Consider the following 26,254-nt stretch of genomic DNA (forward strand, 5'->3'; position numbering starts at 1 on the left):
AATCTATGACACAGCAATGACCTCCGGCACGAAAATCGGCCAAGAATTGGAGAATTATGGATGAAGTCGATTTTGAGCAAGTTATCTTAAATTTGTGGCAACTGAAGCCATATTTACACATTGTGAACGAAACGATCCGCACTCGCTGCAAAATACTTCTTATTTAAAGTCACGACCACTTTAGCGTCAATTGAAGACGCATCCTCAGGTGGTGGAGATCCTTTTTAACATGTCATAGCGGAAAGGTAACTGCCTTCGAGCCGCTCCCCACCATTCTCGTCACGTTAGAATCAAGCAGCACGATAAAAGCGGCAGTACACAGTAAATATGAACGGGTCACCACAATCGTGCCACGGGCAGGAAGGTGACAAGGCAGTACTGACCGCTCTGCGATCATTTCCGTGGTTTATTTCATTGAAATAGTCGATTTTCTCGTGAATTTTTGAAAGCTCCATCGATATTGTTTGGGTTGTGTGATAACTGATGTTTTTCAAGTAAAAAAATATGGATAACACAAAACTTCGATTGCCATTTGGTTTTCTTGCGAGACTGCAGCTTGGATTGCCCACCCAGGAGTGCCTGAGAATTATACAATACCAGACTGCAAGCTATCGCAACGTTAATTTGATGTACACTTCGTCTGGCAGAAAATAAAACACATGTAATGTGTTACAATTTGGATTTTCCTATTCCTTAGGAACCGGGGGCATGGCAAGATTATCGAAGCTCAGATTACGAAATAGTACACTGCCCACAGTGTATTTTTTGGTTGATCAGTGTCTCTTCTGCTTCTGCTTTTGTTTGCTGCCTCTGAAGAAGGAAACTACCCGCCGCGTGACGAAGTAGACGACGAAGAGTGTGAGAGCGGCGACCGCCAGAACGAAAGCGACGACGTCCAGCAGCAGCAGCTGCCACCAGTGCAGGTCGAGGGCTGCGCTCCGCAGGTGAGGGGCCCCCTTATGGCGGATCACGTACTCGATCCACCACACCGCCCGCTCCAGCGAGTCCGCCTTGTGCTCGCGGAACACGGCCGACAGTCTCTTCGTATTATCCATGTACCTGCACAGTGGAAACAAAACGATAAGTTCAGCTGTCCTCTAAAGCAGCGAATGAAATCGTTAATTCCTGTACAACAAAAATACATCTTTTGGCATTACGTGAGTTACTGGTGTCAGTGTATTCACATCACGCCAGGAAAGTCATTGACGGTGAAAGCAGCAGAGAGTTCTCAACTCTGGGGTGTTTTATGGAGCCAATGATATTCATGACAGCACAGGTGCATGAACTAGTGCTACTGATACCTGCCTTGTGATTGTGATTTTGCCCGTATAGAACCGAAGAAAGGATAGCGACTTACGTCTACACACCAAACCAGCGGATAAATATAATTCGGGAGAGTGCTTAGCAACAAAGCATTGTTGATGCTGAGCGATCCATGATCAGAGATCACAAAATCTTCTCCATCTACATCTACATTTATAATCTGCAAGCCACCCAACGGTGTGCGGCGGAGGGCACTTTACGTGCCACTGTCATTGCCTCCCTTACCTGTTCCAGTAGCGTATAGTTCGCGGGAAGAACGACTGCCACAAAGCCTCCGTGTGCGCTCCAATCTCTCTAATTTTACATTCGTGATCTCCTCGGGAGGTGTAAGCAGAGGGAAGCAATATATTCGATACGTCATTCAGAAAGGCACCCTCTCGAAACCTGGACAGCGACTTACACCGCGATGCAGAGCGCCTCTCTTGCAGATTCTGCCACTCGTGTTTGCTAAACATCTCCGTAACGCTATCACGCTTACCAAATAACCCTGTGACGAAACGCGCCGCTCTTCTTTGGACCTTCTCTATCTCCTCTGTCAACCCGACCTGGCACGGATCCCAGTGTGAAATAACCTACTCTTCTGGCAAGTAATCAAGGGAAGTCGAAAATGACGTATAAACCCATCGAGTGTCATAAGAATTGTATGACTGCAAACAGTCTGGTCACATTTCCGTTCCAAGAGAAACGGATTCGTAATTATCAATTGCATAATATGCTTCTGAAGATTTTCGCTGAGGTGACAACATTCACGTGATGTGCATATAAGCAGATGGCGGTAGTGTCGCGTACACAAGGTGTATAAGGGCAGTGCATTGACGAAGCTCTCATACGTCTACAGATAATTCATGTGAACAGGTTTCCGATGTGATGATTATGGCCGCATGACAGGATTTATCAGACTACTGGACAATTCTAGCACGCTGGTCCCCGGCACGAATCAGTCCTGCGGATTAGTGTCGAGGTCCGGTGCGCCGGCAAGTCTGTGGATGGTTTTTAAAGTGGTTTTCCATCTGCCTCGGCGAGTGCGGGCTGGGTCCCCTTGCTCCGCCTCAGTTACACTATGTCGACGATTGCTGCGCAAACACTGTCTCCAAGTACGCGTACAGCCTAATTACTCCCACCACGCAAACAGGGGTTACACTCGCCTGGTGTGAGACGTTGATGTTCTCGGGGGGAGGGGGGGGGGATGTCCACTGGGGGCCGAACTGCACAATAGCCCTAGGTTCGGTGTGGGGCGGCGGTGGGCTGAGTGGACGGCTTTAGCCTGTTGTGAACCACTGAAGGCTACGGCGGGGACGAAGCCTCTCCGTCGTTTCTATGTCCCCATTTCCATACAGTACAATACAATACAAAGTATTTGAAAATACATTGCTGTAATCTGAAAGCTTAAAAGTAGATAGAGTACTGTGCCGTCCCCAGTGCAAATACTGCAAATAACTCGAACATTATATTTAAAAACAAATAAAGTCAACGAGAGTTTTTATACTAAATATTATGTTGCGTGCGATACTGACCGCTCAGGCGGTATATAATTTTTCTCCTGTGTATTATGATTATTATTAAAATATGGACGTAGACTTTCGATTGCAAAAAGTAGTCGTATGTGCACTACTGCAACAATGAACAATTAATGTAAAGAAGAACTGTGTTCAGTTGTCTTCTTTTATCAGTTCACTCTCTCTCTCTCTTGTCTGCTGTGTGAGAAGTCGGACATATTGGTTCATGTCAGTTGAATGTAAACTCAGTTTAATATTAATCTGATAATATATTAGTTTAATGTTATTATTCACTTTTATTTGTAAGAGGTGAGCCCTATCTGATGTCCGTTTCCTTCGAATACCACTATTCTGAGTAATTTTCAGCACAACAATTGCTGCCGCCGCTGCAGCCACAGAAGCCATAACGTTGCAATCTCAATTCATGAAATTCGCGGAAGCGAAGAATTCGTCGACTTAAAATATGTATAATAAACATTTTTCCCACAGCCGACTGACGCAGCAGAAGAAGAAGACGTAGTTTTAATATTTTCATTTTCAGTTCTAGGCCGAATCCAGAGCCATGACTCAGACTACAATTTAATTATTAGATGTGGTAAAAAGTAACCTCTCGCGCGTGTGTGGGCAATTGCAAATAATAATCAAAGAACTCGATAAGAATGTTCAGCCGAGGCAAAAATACCAAAAAATTATTTCAGTCCTTATTTTAAATGTAACATGTTTCAAGATTAGTTCGTATTACAGCAATTAACGTAAGCAATTAGTTTTCTCAGAATTAATCTTTATTAACCAACCAATTTTCAAAAAGTAATTTAAATTCAAACCAAAACCAAATTATCAACTATTTTGAAACAAAAAAGCCCAGCACGTCATAACATCTAAATATTTTATTACATTTTTTAATTATTAACAGTTTTACGCGAGAGTATCTCTGGATAACAATTTTTGAATGTCTCAAGTATTATTATAGCCAACAACATTGAGCATACCCAAATCTCGGTAAAACCGGAACCAAGCCCCTCCCCACACCCCCTCATGCACGAGATCGTGCCATGTCAGCTACTTGTCGCTACTGGGTAATAGTGCCAGTGCGATTTCCAGATGCCAAGCACGTGCGGCATCTAAGTCGTAAACTACACTTCAGGGAGATGCTGTTAAATGCAAACAAAACATCAAATATAGTACGTAGTCGCATCAGTGTCAAAAACCGGCAGTGTAGACCATGGCCGGCCGGGGTTGCCGAGCGGTTCTACGCGCTACAGTCTGGAACCGCGCGACCATTACGGTCGCAGGTTCGAATCCCGCCTCGGGCATGGATGTGTGTGACGTCCTTAGGTTAGTTAGGTTAAGTAGTTTTAAGTTCTTGGGTACTGATGACCTTAGAAGTTAAGTTCCATTGTGCTCAGAGCCATTTGAACCATTTTTTTGTTGACTACGTGACACCCTATACAAACACAGCCCTCCCTCAGTGCAAAAGCTGATAAAAAGAGTCAAAAATCGTACTTCCAGACAATAATGAAACTTCTTGTTACAGACATATGGTTACATCAGCTCAAGAGAGCCAATGGCAGCTATGCGTTACAAGGTGCACTGTAAGAATCAACAAGCTTAAAAAGTTCATTTTACAAACTATAATGGTTCTCCTTGTTAAAAACGTAAAGTTATATCAGCGCATGACCGCTAGCGACACCGGTATCTCACAGTGTCCGTAAGATAGAACACACACTGAAAGTACAAACTAAAAATAAAAATCTGTACACTCTAAAAGTGAAAAATTTAACAAGATAACCTTTTAAAAAACGCAGCATGTAGCATAATTTTATTACACAGCATCCAGCGCTTAGCCATTCATTTTAAATAATGATCTCATTGTGTCGAAATACACTTGCTACCTTCCAGCCAGTTACACATTTAGGAGTCGCCTGTGTGTTTGTCATATGCGCTTAGTTCGCTACTTCCATTTCTTTCAGGATGTTAAATGCCTTTCCTTTTTGAGCATAGTGGGGAATCTTTAAATTTTGCAACGTGGGAGGGCGAAGGGCACTAGATTTTAGGTATGACGCAAGGCCCGAGTGATGTCTAACTTGGCCGTTTTATTTATGACGTGTTCTTGAAATATGACTTACAGTGTTCTGCCACTTTGGGAAACGTACGCGGCTTGACATTCGTCACATTTTAGCAAGTACACGCTTCAACATCGGTATTTACCTCTGATCGACTGCTCACTTCGTATGTACGTAAACCGAATAGTTTTACCTCCAGAGAGAACTACTTGAACGTCTATTCCACGGAAGAGTTTAGCTAGATCCTACCAAAAGTTACGTAAAAAAGGCAAGTGTATGTAGTTGATATGTACATCATACAGAGTGTTAGGAGAAGTAACGTGATTTTTACACATATTTTCTTCATAGAGTTTATTTACTATAGAAGCGCTGTAGACATTTTTAACAAAATGTGTTTGAGGTTCTCAAGTTCTACGCTGATAGCTGAGACACTAAGAGCTAATACTTGAACCCGCGCAGGCATTGCTTTTAAAAACTGGGCCTATATTGCCGGGGTTGTTACGGTGTAGCCGCTCGTGGTCATTTCTCTGAAAATGTCAATGTGGAGTTTAGTAACAACTAGAAGCACCCGCACGTCAAGATAACGTAATACTTGGTCCATATTCTCATGGGTGAACACCATTTTGGGATGGAGCGCATTGAATTCATTGGTTAGTGTAACATTCTCTGAAGCATCACCATTAAATCCAACTGTTACATCATCGACATAGCGCGATAAAATGGGATATTATAACACGTCGGTGACTTCTCGAAAAATTTACAGTTGAGATGATTTACAAAGACATCCACTAGAAAACCAGTTAGGCTACTACCCAGAGCGTGTCATTCGCATCATTTATATACATGATTATTAAGTGCAAGATAACTGTGTGACGTGGCTGCCCTCGCACTCTCGTGAAGGCATGTTTTCATTATCTAGCAGGTTGGTCAACATTACCAATACCTCCTTTAGTAATGAACAAACAGAATTAGGTGGCAAAGTGCTGAAATATATCCTACTGGCCATTACAAATGCTACACCAAGAAGAAATGCAGATGATAAACGGGTATTCATTGGACAAATATATTATACTAGAACTGACATGTGCTTACATTTTCACGCAGTTTGGGTTTACAGATCCTGGAAAATCAGTAACCAGAACAGCCACCTCTGGCCGTAATATCGGCGCTGATACGTCTGGGCACTGAGTCAAACAGGGCTTGGATGGCGTGTACATTTATGACAAGGAACATTTACCTACTGGGTTATTTTTACGCGCGGTATGTCATGTAGAAATGTAGAAACACATAAGGCAATACTGACCCTACGACTTATCTTAGAAGATAGATTATGGAAAGGCAAACCTACGTTTCTAGCATTTGTAGACTTATAGAAAGCTTTTGACAATGTTGACTGGAATACTCTCTTTAAATTCTGAAGGTGACAGGGGTAAAATACAGGGAGTTATGGCCGTTATAAGAGTCGAGGGGCATGAAAGGTAAGCTGTGGATGGGAAGGGAGTGAGACAGGGTTGTAGCCTATCCCCGATGTTATTCAGTCTGTACATTGAGCAAGCAATAAAGAAAATAAAAGAAAAATTCGGAGTAGGAATTAAAATGTATGGAGAAGAAATAAAAACTTTGAGGTTCGCCGATGAGATTGTAATTCTGTCAGAGACAGCAAAGGACTTGGAAGAGCTGTTAAACGGAATGGACAGTTTCTTGAAAAGAGGCTATAAGGTAAATAGAATGAAAAGGAAAGCAAGGATAATGGAATGTAGTCTAACTGCATCAGGTGATGCTTAGGGAATTAGGATAGGAAATGAGACACTTAAAGTACGAGATGAGTTTTGCTATTTCGGGAGCAAAATAACTGATGACAGTCGAAGTAGGGAGGATATAAAATGTAGTCTGGCAATGGCAAAAAAGGCGTTTCTGAAGAAGAGAAATTTGTAAACATCGAGTATAGGTTTAACTGTCAGAAAGTCATTTCTCAAGGTATTTGTATAGAGTGTCGCCTTGGATGGATGTGAAATGTGGACAATAAATAGTTTAGGCAAGAAGAGAATGGAAGCTTTCGAAATGTGGTGCTACAGAAGATTGTTGAAGATTAGATGGGCAGTTCACATAACTAATGAGGAGGTACTGAATAGAATTGGGGAGAAGAGAAATTTGTAGCACAACTTGACTAGAAGATGGGATCGGTTTGGTAGGACATATTCTGAGGCATCAATGGATCACTAATTTAGTATTGGAGGGCAGCGTGGAGGGTAAAAATCGTAGGGGGAGACCAAGAGATGAATACACTAAGCAGATTCAAAAGGATGTAGCTTTAAGTAGGTACTGGGAGATGAAGAAGCTTGCACAGGATAGAGTAGCAAGGAGAGCTGCACCAAACCAGTCTCTCGAATGAAGACCACAACAACAACATCCCATGTATTCACAGCTATCGAATATCGATAAGTTCTTTTATGTTTTCTTGGAAATGCAGTGTCACTAGGTGGGGTCATGCCACTAATATGAAATTATCTATTTCTTCCGTAGACCTAGCCGAAGATGCAAAATTAAGGTAAAATGCGTCATTGGCAAGTAAAAAAAAAAATTTTAACGCTGCAACCAAAACTGCTTGTTTCTTCATATCACACATATTTGTTGCTGTACCAGTCCCGGAGTGAAATGGAAAAAGTTTTAGTTTCACACATTTAGAGCCATATCTTCAAGGACACATCCGTGTACAAACAACAGCATACTGTATAAGAATACTGTTTCGTTTAAAATGTAGTTGAAAAACGGAAGAAACTATATAGGGAAATTATTTACTCACTTTTATTTCATAATTCTGTTCAAGCAATAAGCAGTAGATGACCCAACATTCTTTGTCCATGTACATGTTGGACAGCCGTCAGCTGTATAAGGAAAAGACGACAGTGAAAATACCACTTATTGCGGAAAATCTGTGTTCGAGTCACTGTCCAGCACTAATTTTCGTTGTCTTCATTCCGTTATACAGTTGATGGTTGTTGGTATTTACAGCTGCGAATACGTATCACTTATTTCATAACGGCTGTAATCCCCACACTGCGTGTTCCTTCCAACAAGCATGCATGATCGAGAGAACTTTGCGTCGTACTTGTTAGCAACACAGGCACCGCAATATCGGACCCCTTGCCCAGTTGCGATAAAAATGTTCAGCCATCAAGACGTTGGTAGTACATTTCAAAATATGGAAGAATACACGAAACATCATACCGATACAGGAAAACTAGGTTGAAGTGTAAAATAAATGCATTGAAAGAACAGAAAAAATGATATGTTTTGGTGATGAAAGCTACGTTCGTATCGGTAAGATAAAATAATAAAGCAGATCCTGTATGGTTGTGCGATAGGGTGTGAAGGTAAAAATTTAGATAAAATACTACTAATAAAATAGATCATCATACCATGTCCGCTTTAAGAAATTTATTGTACCTTACCATTGTGAACGTAAATTGGAAGGAAGGTCAGCGTTGGTCGTAATATTGATGGTTTATTGACAGCAAAATCGATTTTCAATCACATAGTGTTCATCTTCAGTGCTGTAGTGTACAAATTAAACTCATTGTGATCGTTTCATAGCTTTGGTTATTGATAATAACTTGACACCAGTGCCTATGATTTTAATTTGTACACTACAGCACTGAAGATGATCACTATGTGATTGAAAATCGATTTTGCTGTCAATAAAGCATCAAAATTACGGCCAACGCTGACCTTCCTTCTAATTTCACGTATATGGTCGTTGTGCACACAGCACTCTATGGAGACGCCAATCAATTGTGAACGTAGCTTTCAACACCTACAGATGTCATTTGTTTTTTTCTTTGGCACGCGTCTGTTTTACCGCTATATGCTTATCCTAGATGTTCTATACACGGATGACTTTCCCTGTACTTTGCCAAATTTTAGATCAAGCTACCATCCTCTTGACCGTTGAACATATTTATCACAGATCCTTTTTCGGTTAAAATTTACTTGAACTATATACGAAACTACACTCCTGGAAATTGAAATAAGAACACCGTGAATTCATTGTCCCAGGAAGGGGAAACTTTATTGACACATTCCTGGGGTCAGATACATCACATGATCACACTGACAGAACCACAGGCACATAGACACAGGCAACAGAGCATGCACAATGTCGGCACTAGTACAGTGTATATCCACCTTTCGCAGCAATGCAGGCTGCTATTCTCCCATGGAGACGATCGTAGAGATGCTGCATGTAGTCCTGTGGAACGGCTTGCCATGCCATTTCCACCTGGCGCCTCAGTTGGACCAGCGTTCGTGCTGGACGTGCAGACCGCGTGAGACGACGCTTCATCCAGTCCCAAACATGCTCAATGGGGGACAGATCCGGAGATCTTGCTGGCCAGGGTAGTTGACTTACACCTTCTAGAGCACATTGGGTGGCACGGGATACATGCGGACGTGCATAGTCCTGTTGGAACAGCAAGTTCCCTTGCCGGTCTAGGAATGGTAGTACGATCGGTTCGATGACGGTTTGGATGTACCGTGCACTATTCAGTGTCCCCTCGACGATCACCAGTGGTGTACGGCCAGTGTAGGAGATCGCTCCCCACACCATGATGCCGGGTGTTGGCCCTGTGTGCCTCGGTCGTATGCAGTCCTGATTGTGGCGCTCACCTGCACGGCGCCAAACACGCATACGACCATCATGGGCACCAAGGCAGAAGCGACTCTCATCGCTGAAGACGACACGTCTCCATTCGTCCCTCCATTCACGCCTGTCGTGACACCACGGGAGGCGGGCTGCACGATGTTGGGGCGTGAGCGGAAGACGGCCTAACGGTGTGCGGGACCGTAGCCCAGCTTCATGGAGACGGTTGCGAATGGTCCTCGCCGATAGCCCAGGAGCAACAGTGTCCCTAATTTGCTGGGAAGTGGCGGTGCGGTCCCCTACGGCACTGCGTAGGATCCTACGGTCTTGGCGTGCATCCGTGCGTCGCTGCGGTCCGGTCCCAGGTCGACGGGCACGTGCACCTTCCGCCGACCACTGGCGACAACATCGATGTACTGTGGAGACCTCACGCCCCACGTGTTGAGCAATTCGGCGGTACGTCCACCCGGCCTCCCGCATGCCCACTATACGCCCTCGCTCAAAGTCTGTCAACTGCACATACGGTTCACGTCCACGCTGTCGCGGCATGCTACCAGTGTTAAAGACTGCGATGGAGCTCCGTATGCCACGGCAAACTGGCTGACACTGACGGCGGCGGTGCACAAATGTTGCGCAGCTAGCGCCATTCGACGGCCAACACCACGGTTCCTGGTGTGTCCGCTGTGCCGTGCGTGTGATCATTGCTTGTACAGCCCTCTCGCAGTGTCCGGAGCAAGTATGGTGGGTCTGACAAACCGGTGTCAATATGTTCTTTTTTCCATTTCCAGGAGTGTATATAGGAAAATTTACGTACTCATATTTTACTTCATACTTTAGTCTAAGCAATAATCAATAGATCACCCAACTTTCTTAGTTAAATTGTGATAAATATGAAACTTCCTGGCAGATTAAAACTGTGTGCCCGACCGAGACTCGAACTCGGGACCTTTGCCTTTCGCGGACAAGTGCTCTACCATCTGAGCTATCCAAGCACGACTCACGCCCGGTCCTCACAGCTTTACTTCCGCCAGTATCTCGTCTCCTACCTTCCAAACTTTACAGAAGCTCTTCTGTGAACCAGGAGAACTAGCACTCCTGAAAGAAAGGATACTGCGGACACATGGCTTAGCCACAGCCTGGGGGATGTTTCCAGAATGACATTTTCACCCTGCAGCGGAGTGTACACTGATGAAACTTCCTGGCAGATTAAAACTGTGTGCCCGACCGAGACTCGAACTCGGGACCTTTGCCTTTCGCGGGCAAGTGCTCTACCATCTGAGCTACCGAAGCACGACTCATGGCCGGTCCTCACAGCTTCACTTCTGCCAATATCTCGTCTCCTACCTTCCAAACTTTACAGAAGCTCTTCTGCGAACCTAGCAAAACTAGAACTCCTGAAAGAAAGGATACTGCGGCGACATGGCGTAGCCACCGCCCTGGGGGATGTTTCCAGAATGAATGCTAGGTTCGAAGAAGAGCTTCTGTAAAGTTTGGAAGGTGGGAGACGAGATACTGGCAGAAGTAAGACTGTGAGGACGGAGCGTGAGTCGTGCTTGGGTAGCTCAGTTGGTAGAGCACTTGCCCACGAAAGGCAAAGGTCCCGAGTTCGAGTCTCGGTCGGGCACACAGCTTTAATCTGCCAGGAAGTTTCATACCAGCGCACACTCCGCTGCAGAGTGAAAATGTCATTCTGGAAACATCCCCCAGGCTGTGGCTAAGCGATGTGTCCGCAGTATCCTTTCTTTCAGGAGTGCTAGTTCTCCTGGTTCACAGAAGAGCTTCTGTAAAGTTTGGAAGGTAGGAGACGAGATACTGGCGGAAGTAAAGCTGTGAGGACCGGGCGTGAGTCGTGCTTGGATAGCTCAGATGGTAGAGCACTTGTCCGCGAAAGGCAAAGGTCCCGAGTTCGAGTCTCGGTCGGGCACACAGTATTAATCTGCCAGGAAGTTTCATATTTATCACAATTTAACTAAGAAAGTTGGGTGATCTATTGATTATTGCTTGGACTAAAGTATGAAGTAAAATATGAGTACGTAAATTTTTCTATATAGTTTCGTATATAGTTCAAGTAAATTTTAACCAAAAAATGATCTTCGTATGTTTCGGTCTGATGTAAACGTGAAGATGTGGTTCTAACGCTGCCGAACTAGTTGGATCGTATGTAGATATTTATGATACAGGTGAAGCTGTCGTCTTCGTTATGAGACAATTCCACAGTTGTGAACGCCTACAAAACATAATTTACTGGATTGGACAGAAGTTGCTTGCAGGCGTGTCCGACGAGTCGCGATTTAGTCGCTTTGGAAAGATGCTGAGCTTCGAGAGCATCGATGGTGAATTGAGGCCTTTAACCGAGAGTGTATATGACGTGTAGTTAAGGTCTGGTACTTCTGTGATGTTTTGGGTGTGTATTTCGTATCACTACTTTGGTTCACTTACTTAGGTTATCGGGAACGTTACCAGGGTGTTTGTCTCAGCATTCTCGGTGACCAAGACTTTCTCCTTCTTCTCCCTGTTCAAGATCAGTGTGCTGTGAACACACCCGCCGTACAAGACGATAACAGCCGTTATCACAAGGCTGTCTTGTTGACGAACCCTCAAGCGACCTATACCAGCTCAGATGGCCTGCTTAATCACCCTGTCTTAATCCCACATAAACTGAGTGGGATTTTATCGTGAGTGTCTTCATCTTGAGATACCTGAAGAAATTTCGTCCCGAAGACGGGCCTTTAACGCGGCTAGAAGGGGTGGTATACCTGACGCCGTTATATCTTCAGGAAATGAGTCATTTTTGATTCGATGTGCTTAGTTACAGTGTTGGCGTTATTGAAATAGAAATAAGTGTGGTAATATTAGATCATATCACAAGTGTTCAAGACACATAATCTGATAGGAATGTAGATTACTTACTTTGGATCCTCCAAAACAGTTCGTATAGCAGACAGTAGTGTGTCCTTCGTAACGTCCCTCAACTCCATTCTCACGCCGATCTCGGCTTGGGCAATCTTGGCAGCAATATGTGGCTGGTCAGCCATGAATGGGATGACTAGAAACGGTACCGCGTGGTACATGGCCTCATTCATGCTCTGGAGACCACCTTGCGTAATGAAGAGGCGAACTTTCGGGTGAGCTGTGGGCAAAATTCAACATTTAATGCGTTCAGAGAGCTGTACAAGATAAAGTACTTGGTTTGGATGAGATCCTTATTACTGATGTATTGATAGGGAGTTGTGAAACACTTTAACAATGTCAAGTAGGAGAGAATGTTTTACCGGGAGTAGACTGTAAGTAATGGGATAGTGTGATCCCTGACCCATACTTAATTGTTGCCAAATCTCGTTCCCTTCCCCCTCACCACCCTCCCTCACTGCTCTAGGCCGCGTGGGTGAGTTAAAAATGGTGGGAAGTGCGCTCGAATGTTAACCTCTTGATCGGGAAAGTTGGGGCAGCTTGCATGGTAGCTAGATTTATGCACACACAGCCCAGCTGTCTACCAGTGTGGTTAGATTGCAGAAAAGTTCAAGATTTATTGGACAAGATGATTTATAAGCACAATAACTGTCACTCTTCTTCTATGTTTTCGCCATGATTTTTTCTACGCAGTTATTATAACTGATGGCAAAAAGTGTCAGGAAAACTGACCCAGCTTGCATGGTTGCCAGTTTATCTAGTCTTAGTCCTGTTGGCCTACAGAAGTGGTTAAATTGCACCCAAGTTCAGAATTTACTGGATAGGAAGTTCTAAGATCACAATTACACTGATTCTACATCATTTTATCTAAATCTACATCTACAGCCTTACTCCGCAAGCCACCTGACGGTGTGTGGCGGAGGGTACCCTGAGTACCTCTATCGGTTCTCCCTTCTATTCCAGTCTCGTATTGTTCGTGGAAAGAAGGATTGTCTGTATGCTTCTGTGTTGGCTCTAATCTCTCTCATTTTATCCTCATGGTCTCTTCGCGAGATATACGTAGGAGGGAGCAATATACTGCTGGACTCTTCGGTGAAGGTATGTTCTCGAAACTTTAACAAAAGCCCGTACCGAGCTACTGAGCGTCTCTCCTGTAGAGTCTTCCACTGGAGTTTATCTGTCATCTCTGTAATGCTTTCGCGATTACTAAATTTATAATGGCACTGTAGCTCACTTTTGGCAGTTATCACATTTTAATGAGCATTTTTGGGACATTTATATGATACACATGTATACTTTTTTCTCCAACAGACTGTGGAGAAGGCAAGTTACAAGTAAAAAAGACTTTATTACACAAAAACGCTAGTCATGAAGGTCAAGAAAAATATTTATTGGATAGGATGACTCATAATCATAATTACGCTGCCAGTTATGCTGTTTAACAAGCATTTAAACTCTTTATTACTTAATGTACAGTTACATTTACTTTAGCAATTACAACGTGGGGAAGAAAGTGTGCAAATGTCTGAAAGAGTGTGCTGTGCAGCCGCCAGCTGCAAGAAGCTGAATGAAACCATGGTTGGCGCACCACCTTCTTTCCCTTCCACCTGCCCCCAAGCTCCATGCAGCAAAGAAGAAGTATCAATTTCACATCACCTGTGATGGCACACTTACAGCAGTTGCAGTCTTGCTTCCCTGATGTCAAAATATATGTAATACTGACAAGTGTACCATGTCACTTTGACTAGCCAGAGCCCACAAGTTACATCATTCTGCTAGTGCAGTGTACACTGTCACTATAATTTATAAATGTAACTCCGTCTTGTGATTACATAGTGTGGGACAGCAGCTGATCGATTACTTTTAGAAATAATATTCCAACAGCCATTATTTTGGTAGTTTTTATTTAGGCTACCAGTTTCCACTCCTCGATAGAGTCGCCTTCAGGCCCTGTAATATGAATGATAGAAAGCACACCCAGTTGTTCAAGTATACAACAGAGAAGCAGTATCTGTGCCTGGTTTCTGATCAAGACTTCACGAGCAATGTGTGCACTACACACATGTCATACAAGTATATGGCATGGAACCAATATCTGCGTCTGGTTTCCGCAGAAGACTTCGTAAGAACACAACATATGCGAACGGCACACACTGCTCATGAAGCCTTCTACGGAAATCAGGGGCAGATATTGGTTCATCGACACATATTTGTACAAATATGTGCTTATTGTCGTTCATGTTACAGTACCTGAAGATGACTCCATTGAGGAGTCCAAACTGGCAGCCTAAATAAAAAGCTATAAAAATAACACCTGTTGGAATACTGTCTTTACCATAATTTATTAAGGTCTTCACATCGTGTGTAGATGTGCACCATCCATTATTCAGTAACCGGCGACTTATAAGCCACCCCAATGAGCCTAGTACATACAAGACACACATTTTCCAATTCAAAACCATTCCAGTTGTAGGCCGAGTATTAGTAGCTTCCACAGTCATGAAATGCCCGTCTTGGAATCACTCTGAACATTAAGGGAGCAAGTGCCCTCGCCTAGCTGGTTACATTGCAAGTTTGTATCAAAAACACAGTGCACTAATGATACTTTTCATATATTTATATAGAAATGAATTAATTAATTTTTTATGTTACAGAATGCCCCCCTCCCATGTGTGCGACGATACATTAGCCTTTCTACTGGAGCAGATACTAGGATGGGGATGAAGTAACTGGTACTGGTAATCAACTACGAATGTGCTCGTAAGTACAGATCCATATGTAGGTACATATGTCCTGAAGAAAGAAACCATGTATGCTTGCTTAGAATGCTTATTTGACGTTATTTGTAGGATTTTTGAACGAAATCTTGACCGAAGATGGTCGGCAATATGCCTCTAATCCATATGTATCTGTCTACTGGATGAACCTACTGTGACTGCTGCGTGCTCCCAGCACGAGAGCACGCGAATTCTAGACGATAATGATGATGATGATAACGATGATGATAATGTGGGTAAGTAAAGTATCTATAAATATCTGTTTGACTATGTGTGGGTGTGTGTATTTACGCTTGTTATATACAGGGTGAGTCACCTAACGTTACCGCTGGATATATTTCGTAAACCACATCAAATACTGACGAACCGATTCCACAGACCGAACGTGAGGAGAGGGGCTAGTGTAGCTGGTTAATACAAACCATAAAAAAATGCACAGAAGTATGTTTTTTAACACAAACCTACGTTTTTTTAAAATGGAACCCCGTTAGTTTTGTTAGCACATCTGAACATATAAACAAATACGTAATCAGTGCCGTTTGTTGCATTGTAAAATGTTAATTACATCCGGAGATATTGTAACCTAAAGTTGACGCTTGAGTACCACTCCTCCGCTGTTCGATCGTGTATATCGGAGAGCACCGAATTACGTAGGGATAAAAAGGGAACGGTGATGGATCTTAGGTACAGAAGAGACTGGAACAGCACATTACGTCCACATGCTAACACCTTTTTATTGGTCTTTTTCACTGACGCACATGTACATTACCATGAGGGGTGAGGTACACGTACACAAGTGGTTTTCGTTTTTGATTACGGAGTGGAATAGAGTGTGTCCTGACATGTCAGGCCAATAGATGTTCAATGTGGTGGCCATCATTTGCTGCACACAATTGCAATCTCTGGCGTAATGAATGTCGTACACGCCGCAGTACATCTGGTGCAATGTCGCCGCAGACTGCCACAATACGTTGTTTCATATCCTCTGGGGTTGTAGGCAAATCACGGTACACATTCTCCTTTAACGTACCCCACCTGCACATTCCGCAATTAACAATAGGCTGACCCTTGACAGGATGTTCGACGGGCGTTTCATAGGACGTGGAGGACGCATAAATTTGCCAGCCCGTTCTCCTGATCTTACACCTCTGGACTTCTTCCTGTGGGGTACGTTAAAGGAGAATGTGTACCGTGATGTGCCTACAACCTCAGAGGATATGAAACAACGTATTGTGGCAGTCTGCGGTGACATTACGCCAGATGTACTGCGGCATGTACGACATTCATTACGCCAGAGATTGCAATTGTGTGCAGCAAATGATGGCCACCACATTGAACATCTGTTGGCCTAACATGTCGGGACACACTCTATTCCACTCCGTAATTGAAAACGGAAACCACGTGTGTACGTGTACCTCACCCCTCAAGGTAATGTACATGTGCGTCAGTGAAAAAGACCAATAAAAAGGTGTTAGAATGTGGACGTAATCTGCTGTTCCAGTCTCTTCTGTACCTAAGGTCCATCACCGTTCCCTTTGTATCCCAACGTAATTCGGTGCACTCCGATACACGCGATCGAACAGCGGAGGAGTGGTACTCAAGCGTCAACTTTAGGTTACAATATCTCCGGATGTAATTAACATTTCACTATGCAACAAACGGCACTGACTACGCATTTGTTTATATGTTCAGATGTGCTAACAAAACTAACGGGGTTCCATTTAAAAAAAACGTAGGTTTGTGTTAAAAAACATACTTCCGTGCATTTTTTTATGGTTTGTATTAACCAATTACACTAGCCCCTCTCCTCACGTTCGGTCTGTGGAATCGATTCGTCAGTATTTGATGTGGCTTATGAAATATATCCAGCGGTAACGCTAGGTGACTCACCCTGTACATGTCCACATCTTTCCAGAAATACTAGGTCAATACTCCAGTACACAGGTCATGCGATTTTACATGGACTGATACATCGGTGTGAGCCAAGACACACCTCCGTCTGACGATGATGATGATGGTGATAATGTACCTGAGTGATACGATGCTTGTGACATAAGCATGTCAGATTTGGTAGAGGAGGTGCTACATGACCTTGACCAAATACCAATGCTGCTAAGGCGAACACCCAATGAACTATTAAGGATATGGACTATGGTCTACATAGTGGAAAAAAATTATGCTTTCACATAGTTCACGTTTTTGGGATCGTTACACAATGACTTCTCTTTTTTGCAGGACTGTCGAAACCGTCTGGATGGGCGGGATTAGACGTACTCCAGGCCACCCCAAATATATGTAAAATGAATAAATATATCGATGTACGGTTTCCGCCAAGTTATAGCAGACAACAAGACGAATTTCACAGCATTCGCAAGTGATTTTTATCAGTTGTAGTCGCCGAATTACGACAGCGACTTTGTTTTCTTCTCATGGGACTATATACGAGGGTTGGAACTTAAATAGTGGCAACTATTTATTCACAACCGATACAAAAGAGTTACATGTTTCCACCCGTTTCTGTCCTTCAAAGCAGTCACCAGCGTTGTGTAGAACCCGTTACCAACGATGTGGAGGGCGTAGCATACCGTTAGCAGAGCCTGTTCTGTTGATGGTGCGGATGGAGCGGTCTACTGCCTGTCGAATCTCTGGAACAGTTCTGAAGCGAATGCCACGAAGTGGTTCTTTCATCTTCGGAATCAAATCAAAGTCACAAGGACTTAAGTCTGGGGAGTATGGTGGATGGTACAGTACTTCCCACTCCCATCGACCGAACAGAGCAGCCACAGCTTGCGCTGTATGCTCCCACGCATTGTCGTGCAAAATGATGGGTGGGTTGCGCCGCTTCTTTCGCAAAGGTGGTCGCAGGTGATGCTAAAAACAAACAGTAGTACTGTGCATTGACGGTCTGCCGTGGAGGAACGTAGTGCGTTAGGCTAACACCATCACAGTGGTACACGAGAATCACCATAAGTTTCACCATACTGGGGCTCGGACGCACTTTCAACTTTCGCGGCGACGCATAATGACGCCATTCGTTGGAGTGGCGTTTCAGCTTCGGCTTCGTGGCATTCGCTTCAGAACTATTACAGAGATTCGACAAGCAGTAGACCGCTCCATTCGCACCATCAACAGAACAGGCTCTGCTAACGGTATGATACGCCTTCCACATCGCTGGCAGTAACAGGTGCAAACATGTAAACCTTTTGTATCGGTTGTCAATAAATAGTTGCCACTATTTAAGTAAGATGAAATGGGAGATATGATACTGCGTGAAGAGTTTGACAGAGCACTGAAAGACCTGAGTCGAAACAAGGCCCCCGGAGTAGACAATATTCCATTGGAACTACTGACGGCCGTGGGAGAGCCAGTCCTGACAAAACTCTACCATCTGGCGAGCAAGATGTATGAAACAGGTGAAATACCCTCAGACTTCAAGAAGAATATAATAATTCCAATCCCAAAGAAAGCAGGTGTTGACAGATGTGAAAATTACCGAACTATCAGCTTAATAAGTCACAGCTGCAAAATACTAACACGAATTCTTTACAGACGAATGGAAAAACTAGTAGAAGCCGACCTCGGGGAAGATCAGTTTGGATTCCGTAGAAACACTGGAACACGTGAGGCAATACTGACCTTACGACTTATCTTAGAAAAAAGATTAAGGAAAGGCAAACCTACGTTTCTAGCATTTGTAGACTTAGAGAAAGCTTTTGACAATGTTGACTGGAATACTCTCTTTCAAATTCTGAAGGTGGCAGGGGTAAAATACAGGGAGCGAAAGGCTATTTACAATTTGTACAGAAACCAGATGGCAGTTATAAGAGTCGAGGGACATGAAAGGGAAGCAGTGGTTGGGAAGGGAGTAAGACAGGGTTGTAGCCTCTCCCCGATGTTGTTCAATCTGTATATTGAGCAAGCAGTAAAGGAAACAAAAGAAAAATTAGGAGTAGGTATTAAAATTCATGGAGAAGAAATAAAAACTTTGAGGTTCACCGATGACGTTGTAATTCTGTCGGAGACAGCAAAGGACTTGGAAGAGCAGTTGAATGGAATGGACAGTGTCTTGAAAGGAGGATATAAGATGAACATCAACAAAAGCAAAACAAGGATAATGGAATGTAGTCTAATTAAGTCGGGTGATGCTGAGGGAATTAGATTAGGAAATGAGGCACTTAAAGTAGTAAAGGAGTTTTGCTATTTGGGGAGCAAAATAACTGATGATGGTCGAAGTAGAGAGGATATAAAATGTAGACTGGCAATGGCAAGGAAAGCGTTTCTGAAGAAGAGAAATTTGTTAACATCCAGTATTGATTTAAGTGTCAGGAAGTCATTTCTGAAAGTATTCGTATGGAGTGTAGCCATGTATGGAAGTGAAACATGGACGATAAATAGTTTGGACAAGAAGAGAATAGAAGCTTTCGAAATGTGGTGCTACAGAAGAATGCTGAAGATTAGATGGGCAGATCACATAACTAATGAGGAAGTATTGAATAGGATTGGGGAGAAGAGAAGTTTGTGGCACAACTTGACCAGAAGAAGGGATCGGTTGGTAGGACATGTTCTGTGGCATCAAGGGATCACCAATTTAGTATTGGAGGGCAGTGTGGAGGGTAAAAATCGTAGAGGGAGACCAAGAGATGAATACACTAAGCAGATTCAGAAGGATGTAGGTTGCAGTAGGTACTGGGAGATGAAAAAGCTTGCACAGGATAGAGTAGCATGGAGAGCTGCATCAAACCAGTCTCACGACTGAAGACCACAACAACAAACAACAACTATTTAAGTTCCAACCCTCGTACTTTCTTCTGTGGTATTTGAAAGAAGCTTCTAAGAGAACTTGAACGACATAAAATGGATGGGAACTGATCAAACAGAATCAAGATAACGGCAGACCACTGTCCCACTGTTCGGAGAAGAGGGTCCTCTGTTATACTAAACATCAACAAGCGCAACTCAGATATAGTTCTTGAGTATATCTCATCACTTGAAGCTCATTAGTTTGTGTTCTGCTGTGTAGCAATCAGACAACTTGCTCTTAATGTTACTGAGTCATTCACGATGTATACGACTGTCGAAAAAGTGAATATTGTTTAAGACGATTGTAACTAAACTATTAAAGCAGTGGTGCGGTTATATGCTAAATAGTATCCAGATCGTATCAAGAACTAGCGATCTGTCTTCAGAAACATTATAAAAAAAATTCTAGAAATGGGAAGAGCGGGCCGGCCGGGGTGGCCGAGCGGTTCTAGGCGCTACAGTCTGGAACCGCGTGACCGCTATGGTCGCAGGTTCGAATCCTGCCTCGGGCATGGGTGTGTGTGAGGTCCTTAGTTTAGTTAGGTTTAAGTAGTTCTAAGTTCTAGGGGACTGATGACCGCAGAAGTTAAGTCCCATAGTGTTCAGAGCCATTTTTTCGGAAGAGCGGGACATAAAATAGAAGGAAAACAGAAGAGATACTGATAAAAGAAACGAAAGTAACATTTTAGCAGCAGTAACACTCAATACAAAGGTCACTAACAGAACTCTCGAAAGTACGAGAGGGATCAACCAAATGACTGTCCTACGAACACTACATCCATCGTATTTCATCCTCTTTACATTTCACTGCAACTACGGGCTACAAGGCAATGACATTCAAAATTGGTTACAGTTCTCCGAGTGCTACGTATGATAAAGCAAAGGTACATGATATATCTGACGTTGTAAGTCTGTGCAAAATATTGTTCAAGGAAGAAGCATCGTTTACAAACCAAGAGCAAATCTATCTTCGCAATATGCACTAATCGTCAGTTGAAAATGCACGCTAACTGAAAGAAGTGGATTAAAACAATGCTCCTAGGTTATCAACATACGGTGCGTGTTTTTTCAAGATCCGCATCATTGGTCGCTGTTTTATTGATGGGAATCTAAGTAAACTCAACTATATGGAGCTCCTAATGTAACCCTGCTGCCACAGTTATTCGGAGACACACTACTGAACATTCAACCATCGGTATGTTACCAATATGATCGATGTGCCTCCCATTCTGGACATGTAATAACAGACTCTCCCAGGACAAAATTTGGAGAGCATTGGAACAGTTGTTCAGAAAATGGAAAATGGTTCGCACTCTCATCAAATTTAACACCACTACACTTTTATCTTAGGCGAAAATTAACACAATAGGTCTATCAGGAATCACCGAGGACTTCTGAAGGCATGAAATGACTTTTAATAGAGGTCTGTGCTGCTGTTAACTCAAGATTCAATTCAGTGTGCAGTACTGTTTCTCCAGGATCACTTTATAGGATGTAGCAGTGCACAAGGTCAACATTTTGAGTACCTGATATGACACCCATGATAATAAACATATGAACAGTACATGAACTACATGATTGCTTACTTTGGTACTATAGGGCAGACGATTGTGAAACCTCTTCTCCAGAATGAGGGATAGTGGTTTGCTCTCCTTTTATCTTCATACTATTTTATCAAGTCTCATACGCTTCACGCTAATTAAGTTCTCTTGGGAGCCTTTTTCACTTGCCACTGAAAAAGTATATAGTTTCATTATGAAAAAACAAAGCTAGTGTCGTAATTTGGGGACTATAAACAAAAAAAAATTACATCGCCCACTGCAGGAGAGACAGCTCACAGGAATTAAATCGTATCAGTCATTTCTGATGTTAGAGAAACACACGCTATTAAATAGTTATGGAGACAGTAGTTCATGAATCCTACAAACCGGGAGAAAAAATATTCCTGCATAGTTGTGTTATAGTTCAAGGTTTGGATGACATATGGCAAGCAGATCTTGTAGATATGAAGCAATATTCATAAACAAATAAAGGTTTCAAAATATTTTAATGGTTGTTGATACATCTTGGAAATTTGATTGGGCATTACTGATAAGAAGAAATACAGGGAAGCAAATTGCACCGCTGATGCATGAATTGTTGGCCATTCAACCTTCAAACAGATCAAGGTGGCGAGTTTTGTAATAAGAATTTCAAGGCGGCAGTGGAGCGGTACGAAATACACCACTACTTGACATTCTACCACATGATGTCGAGTGTCATGGAACTTTCGATCATAATGATAAAAAACCATATGTGGACGCGTTTTAATCTTCAAGGTTCATACAAATGGCTTGGTAGTCTTCTACAAATAACTGGACAGTGTAACTAATCTAAACATCATTCAACAAAAATGAAACCACTTATGTTTGTAAGTAATGTAATAATGTGGTTCTAAATACAGTATATAATCATATTAAAATGGTGAATCCATGGAAACAATAGTTTAACGTACGTGATTTAATACACATTTCAATGTTACAAGAAAGCATCCGAGCAGCAGCTAAGGCGGCATTAGTGTAGGCAATAGCGTGATTGCCATATCAACAGATATGCTGAAGCAGTCTGACTGGATTGCAGAAACACTATTATGGATTAGCATTTCTGCAGATAGGATCAATTACAATTTTTTCCAATGCATGTTGTGTCATGTACACCTTCCAAGTAGAAAAACTGAATATTTGTAATATCCCAAATACAACAAACAAACCATAGTACTTAAACCTTAAAGTACGGTGGAGGTGAATAAACTGCTGGAAGTATTAGCACATAAGAATTACAGATAATCTCTGAAGTAGCGTTTCTCATAGAATATGTCATAAAACGTTGTGGGGATAAGGTTTTAATTAAATGGTTTGGTTTCCTGTCATCGCACAACAGTTAGATGGCTCTGAGCACTATGCGACTTAACTTCTGAGGTCATCAGTCGCCTAGAACTTGGAACTAATTAAACCTAACTAACCTAAGGACATCACACACATCCATGCCCCAGGCAGGATTCGAACCTGCGACCGTGGCGGTCACGCGGTTCCAGATTGAAGCGCCTAGAACCGCACGGCCACACCGGCCGGCCAACAGTTGGATGAATGCGTGTGATTTGTTACACGAGAGAGTGTGTAACGCTCCAATCATACAGTAGCATCACATGAATGGGAAGAAGTACGTCAGCAAAGGCCTTGTTATTAATCTCGAGAAACCACCTGTGGAATGATAGATACTTACATATGACTACTGTGGGCCTGGAGCAAAGCTTCAGAAACAGCAAGCACGTAATGCTAAGAGGATTACTCTGCTGAAGAAGGCTAGTACACTTCAAATATTGGTTTGGCATAACGTCACGTTGCAAATCGAATTTTCAGAAAGCTAGTGAAATATGTGCAAGAAGAGATATAGGTATAGTGCACCATATTGCATCATTTGTAGCTGCTAAAATGAGCACCAATCTTAAATTATACGGTATTTGAGAGTAAATTTCCAACAAGTTGTGAATACCATTTATTACACACTAAACAAGAAAAAACCAGTGGGATGTTTAAAAATTTGTATATCTAAGATACCTGGTGGAATTATTCCATACTTAATTCCTACCCTAGCAGGACTTTCAGCGATTGACTGTTTAGCTGGATGGACAGCTGCCATTGCTGGAAAACCGAAAAATACGAAAAACGAACAGGAACAGCTTAATGAGGTAAAAAGACACAGACAGATGATGGAACTTCTGACTATCGGAAAAGGACTACACTTAAATCTACACAGGAGAGTATCTGGACTGTTCATGAAATTAGTCTCCTAGCTATACTACCCAAAGATTGCTCACAAATACTCATCATCATCAGTTATCTGCTATATTAGCAGGTCACAAATACTAAATAGCTAAAATTCGTCAAGAAATTCAACATCCCAAGATGTCGCGGAGTGATGTGTGGATTACATTGCTGAAGACTGTGGATATCTAAGGAATTTGGGATTGTAAATTTACACATTGCACGGGGACCTAGAACTCACCGGGTACCATAGGTTAAAAAAATGCGAAATATCATGTACTACTTTGATCCATTTGGAGACTCGCATGTGCCAGCAGAGTTATGCTGATATTGTACCAACAAGGATGTATTCCACAATTTTTGATGATACTAAATCATCGATACATATTTGTGTGGTCATTTTTGCCTATTGTTCCTCGTGGCATCTTCAAATAATACATAAAGACCATCGTTACACATTCATTCATCAGTTGAGATTCAGATATAATATCGTACACTCTAACTTTAAAATAATGATCATCAATATTAAGCGTGAGTTACTTTCCACTAATTGACTGAAGCAGGGGAGATTGGAAAAATACAACAGCATTCCTTATATCGTTAAAGCAAACAATAAAATGCAAGTAGAAGATGAAAAAAGTTGTGTGATATTGACAACTAAATCGCATTTTTAAAACAATAGAAGGGTTCCGACTTACGTGCGGACATCAATATGCTTAAATCGGAAGTAAGAACATAAAAAAAGACAATTAACTTTCGATACACACAGTCAATTTGAAGATTATTATGCTTATCAATAAGTCGAATTTACAAAAGGACAGTTGACGATAGGTTTACAGCTTCAGTAGGATCGCTACTAGGTTTCTCAAGATGACAAATTTGGTATGCTTCAGAAGCACTTCAGCAGTCAACTCAACCAGTAGCTACACTCCTGGAAATGGAAAAAAGAACACATTGACACCGGTGTGTCAGACCCACCATACTTGCTCCGGACACTGCGAGAGGGCTGTACAAGCAATGATCACACGCACGGCACAGCGGACACACCAGGAACCGCGGTGTTGGCCGTCGAATGGCGCTAGCTGCGCAGCATTTGTGCACCGCCGCCCTCAGTGTCAGCCAGTTTGCCGTGGCATACGGAGCTCCATCGCAGTCTTTAACACTGGTAGCATGCCGCGACAGCGTGGACGTGAACCGTATGTGCAGTTGACGGACTTTGAGCGAGGGCGTATAGTGGGCATGCGGGAGGCCGGGTGGACGTACCGCCGAATTGCTCAACACGTGGGGCGTGAGGTCTCCACAGTACATCGATGTTGTCGCCAGTGGTTGGCGGAAGGTGCACGTGCCCGTCGACCTGGGACCGGACCGCAGCGACGCACGGATGCACGCCAAGACCGTAGGATCCTACGCAGTGCCGTAGGGGACCGCACCGCCACTTCCCAGCAAATTAGGGACACTGTTGCTCCTAGGGTATCGGCGAGGACCATTCGGAACCGTCTCCATGAAGCTGGGCTACGGTCCCGCACACCGTTGGGCCGTCTTCCGCTCACGCCCCAACATCGTGCAGCCCGCCTGCAGTGGTGTCGCGACAGGCGTGAATGGAGGGACGAATGGAGACGTGTCGTCTTCAGCGATGAGAGTCGCTTCTGCCTTGGTGCCAATGATGGTCGTATGCGTGTTTGGCGACGTGCAGGTGAGCGCCACAATCAGGACTGCATACGACCGAGGCATACAGGGCCAACACCCGGCATCATGGTGTGGGGAGCGATCTCCTACACTGGCCGTACACCACTGGTGATCGTCGAGGGGACACTGAATAGTGCACGGTACATCCGAACCGTCATCGAACCCATCGTTCTACCATTCCTAGACCGGCAAGGGAACTTGCTGTTCCAACAGGACAATGCACGTCCGCATGTATCTCGTGCCACCCAACGTGCTCTAGAAGGTGTAAGTCAACTACCCTGGCCCGCAAGATCTCCGGATCTGTCCCCCATTGAGCATGTTTGGGACTGGATGAAGCGTCGTCTCACGCGGTCTGCACGTCCAGCACGAACGCTGGTCCAACTGAGGCGCCAGGTGGAAATGGCATGGCAAGCCGTTCCACAGGACTACATACAGCACCTCTACGATCGTCTCCATGGGAGAATAGCAGCCTGCATTGCTGCGAAAGGTGGTTATACACTGTATTAGTGCCGACATTGTGCATGCTCTGTTGCCTGTGTCTATGTGCCTGTGGTTCTGTCAGTGTGATCATGTGATGTATCTGACTCCAGGAATGTTTCAATAAAGTTTCCCCTTCCTGGGACAATGAATTCACGGTGTTCTTATTTCAATTTCCAGGAGTGTATATAACCAGTCGGCAGAATTCGTGTCCAGTGTAATATCACAATGATGGAAAGAGTGAGGAGGTGGAGATGGACAGCGAGAGGGAGTAGAATAG

General features: G+C 43.3%; 1 protein-coding gene across 1 annotated transcript in view; it reads right to left on the bottom strand.

Annotated features, from left to right (window-relative positions):
• Positions 1–533: 533 nt before the first annotated feature.
• The window catches only part of LOC124596629 (UDP-glucosyltransferase 2-like), a 96,286-nt gene continuing 70,565 nt past the window's right edge, over positions 534–26,254 (bottom strand). The window contains exons 6-7 of the mRNA XM_047135858.1: positions 12,432–12,651; positions 534–1,059 (exon numbers count right to left, since the gene is read on the bottom strand). Coding sequence (XP_046991814.1) covers positions 774–1,059; positions 12,432–12,651 — 506 coding nt within the window. The 3' untranslated portion in view covers positions 534–773. The remainder of the gene's footprint in view (positions 1,060–12,431; positions 12,652–26,254) is intronic.

Source organism: Schistocerca americana, chromosome 2 (assembly GCF_021461395.2).
Source record: "Schistocerca americana isolate TAMUIC-IGC-003095 chromosome 2, iqSchAmer2.1, whole genome shotgun sequence".
Classification (NCBI taxonomy): domain Eukaryota; kingdom Metazoa; phylum Arthropoda; class Insecta; order Orthoptera; family Acrididae; genus Schistocerca; species Schistocerca americana.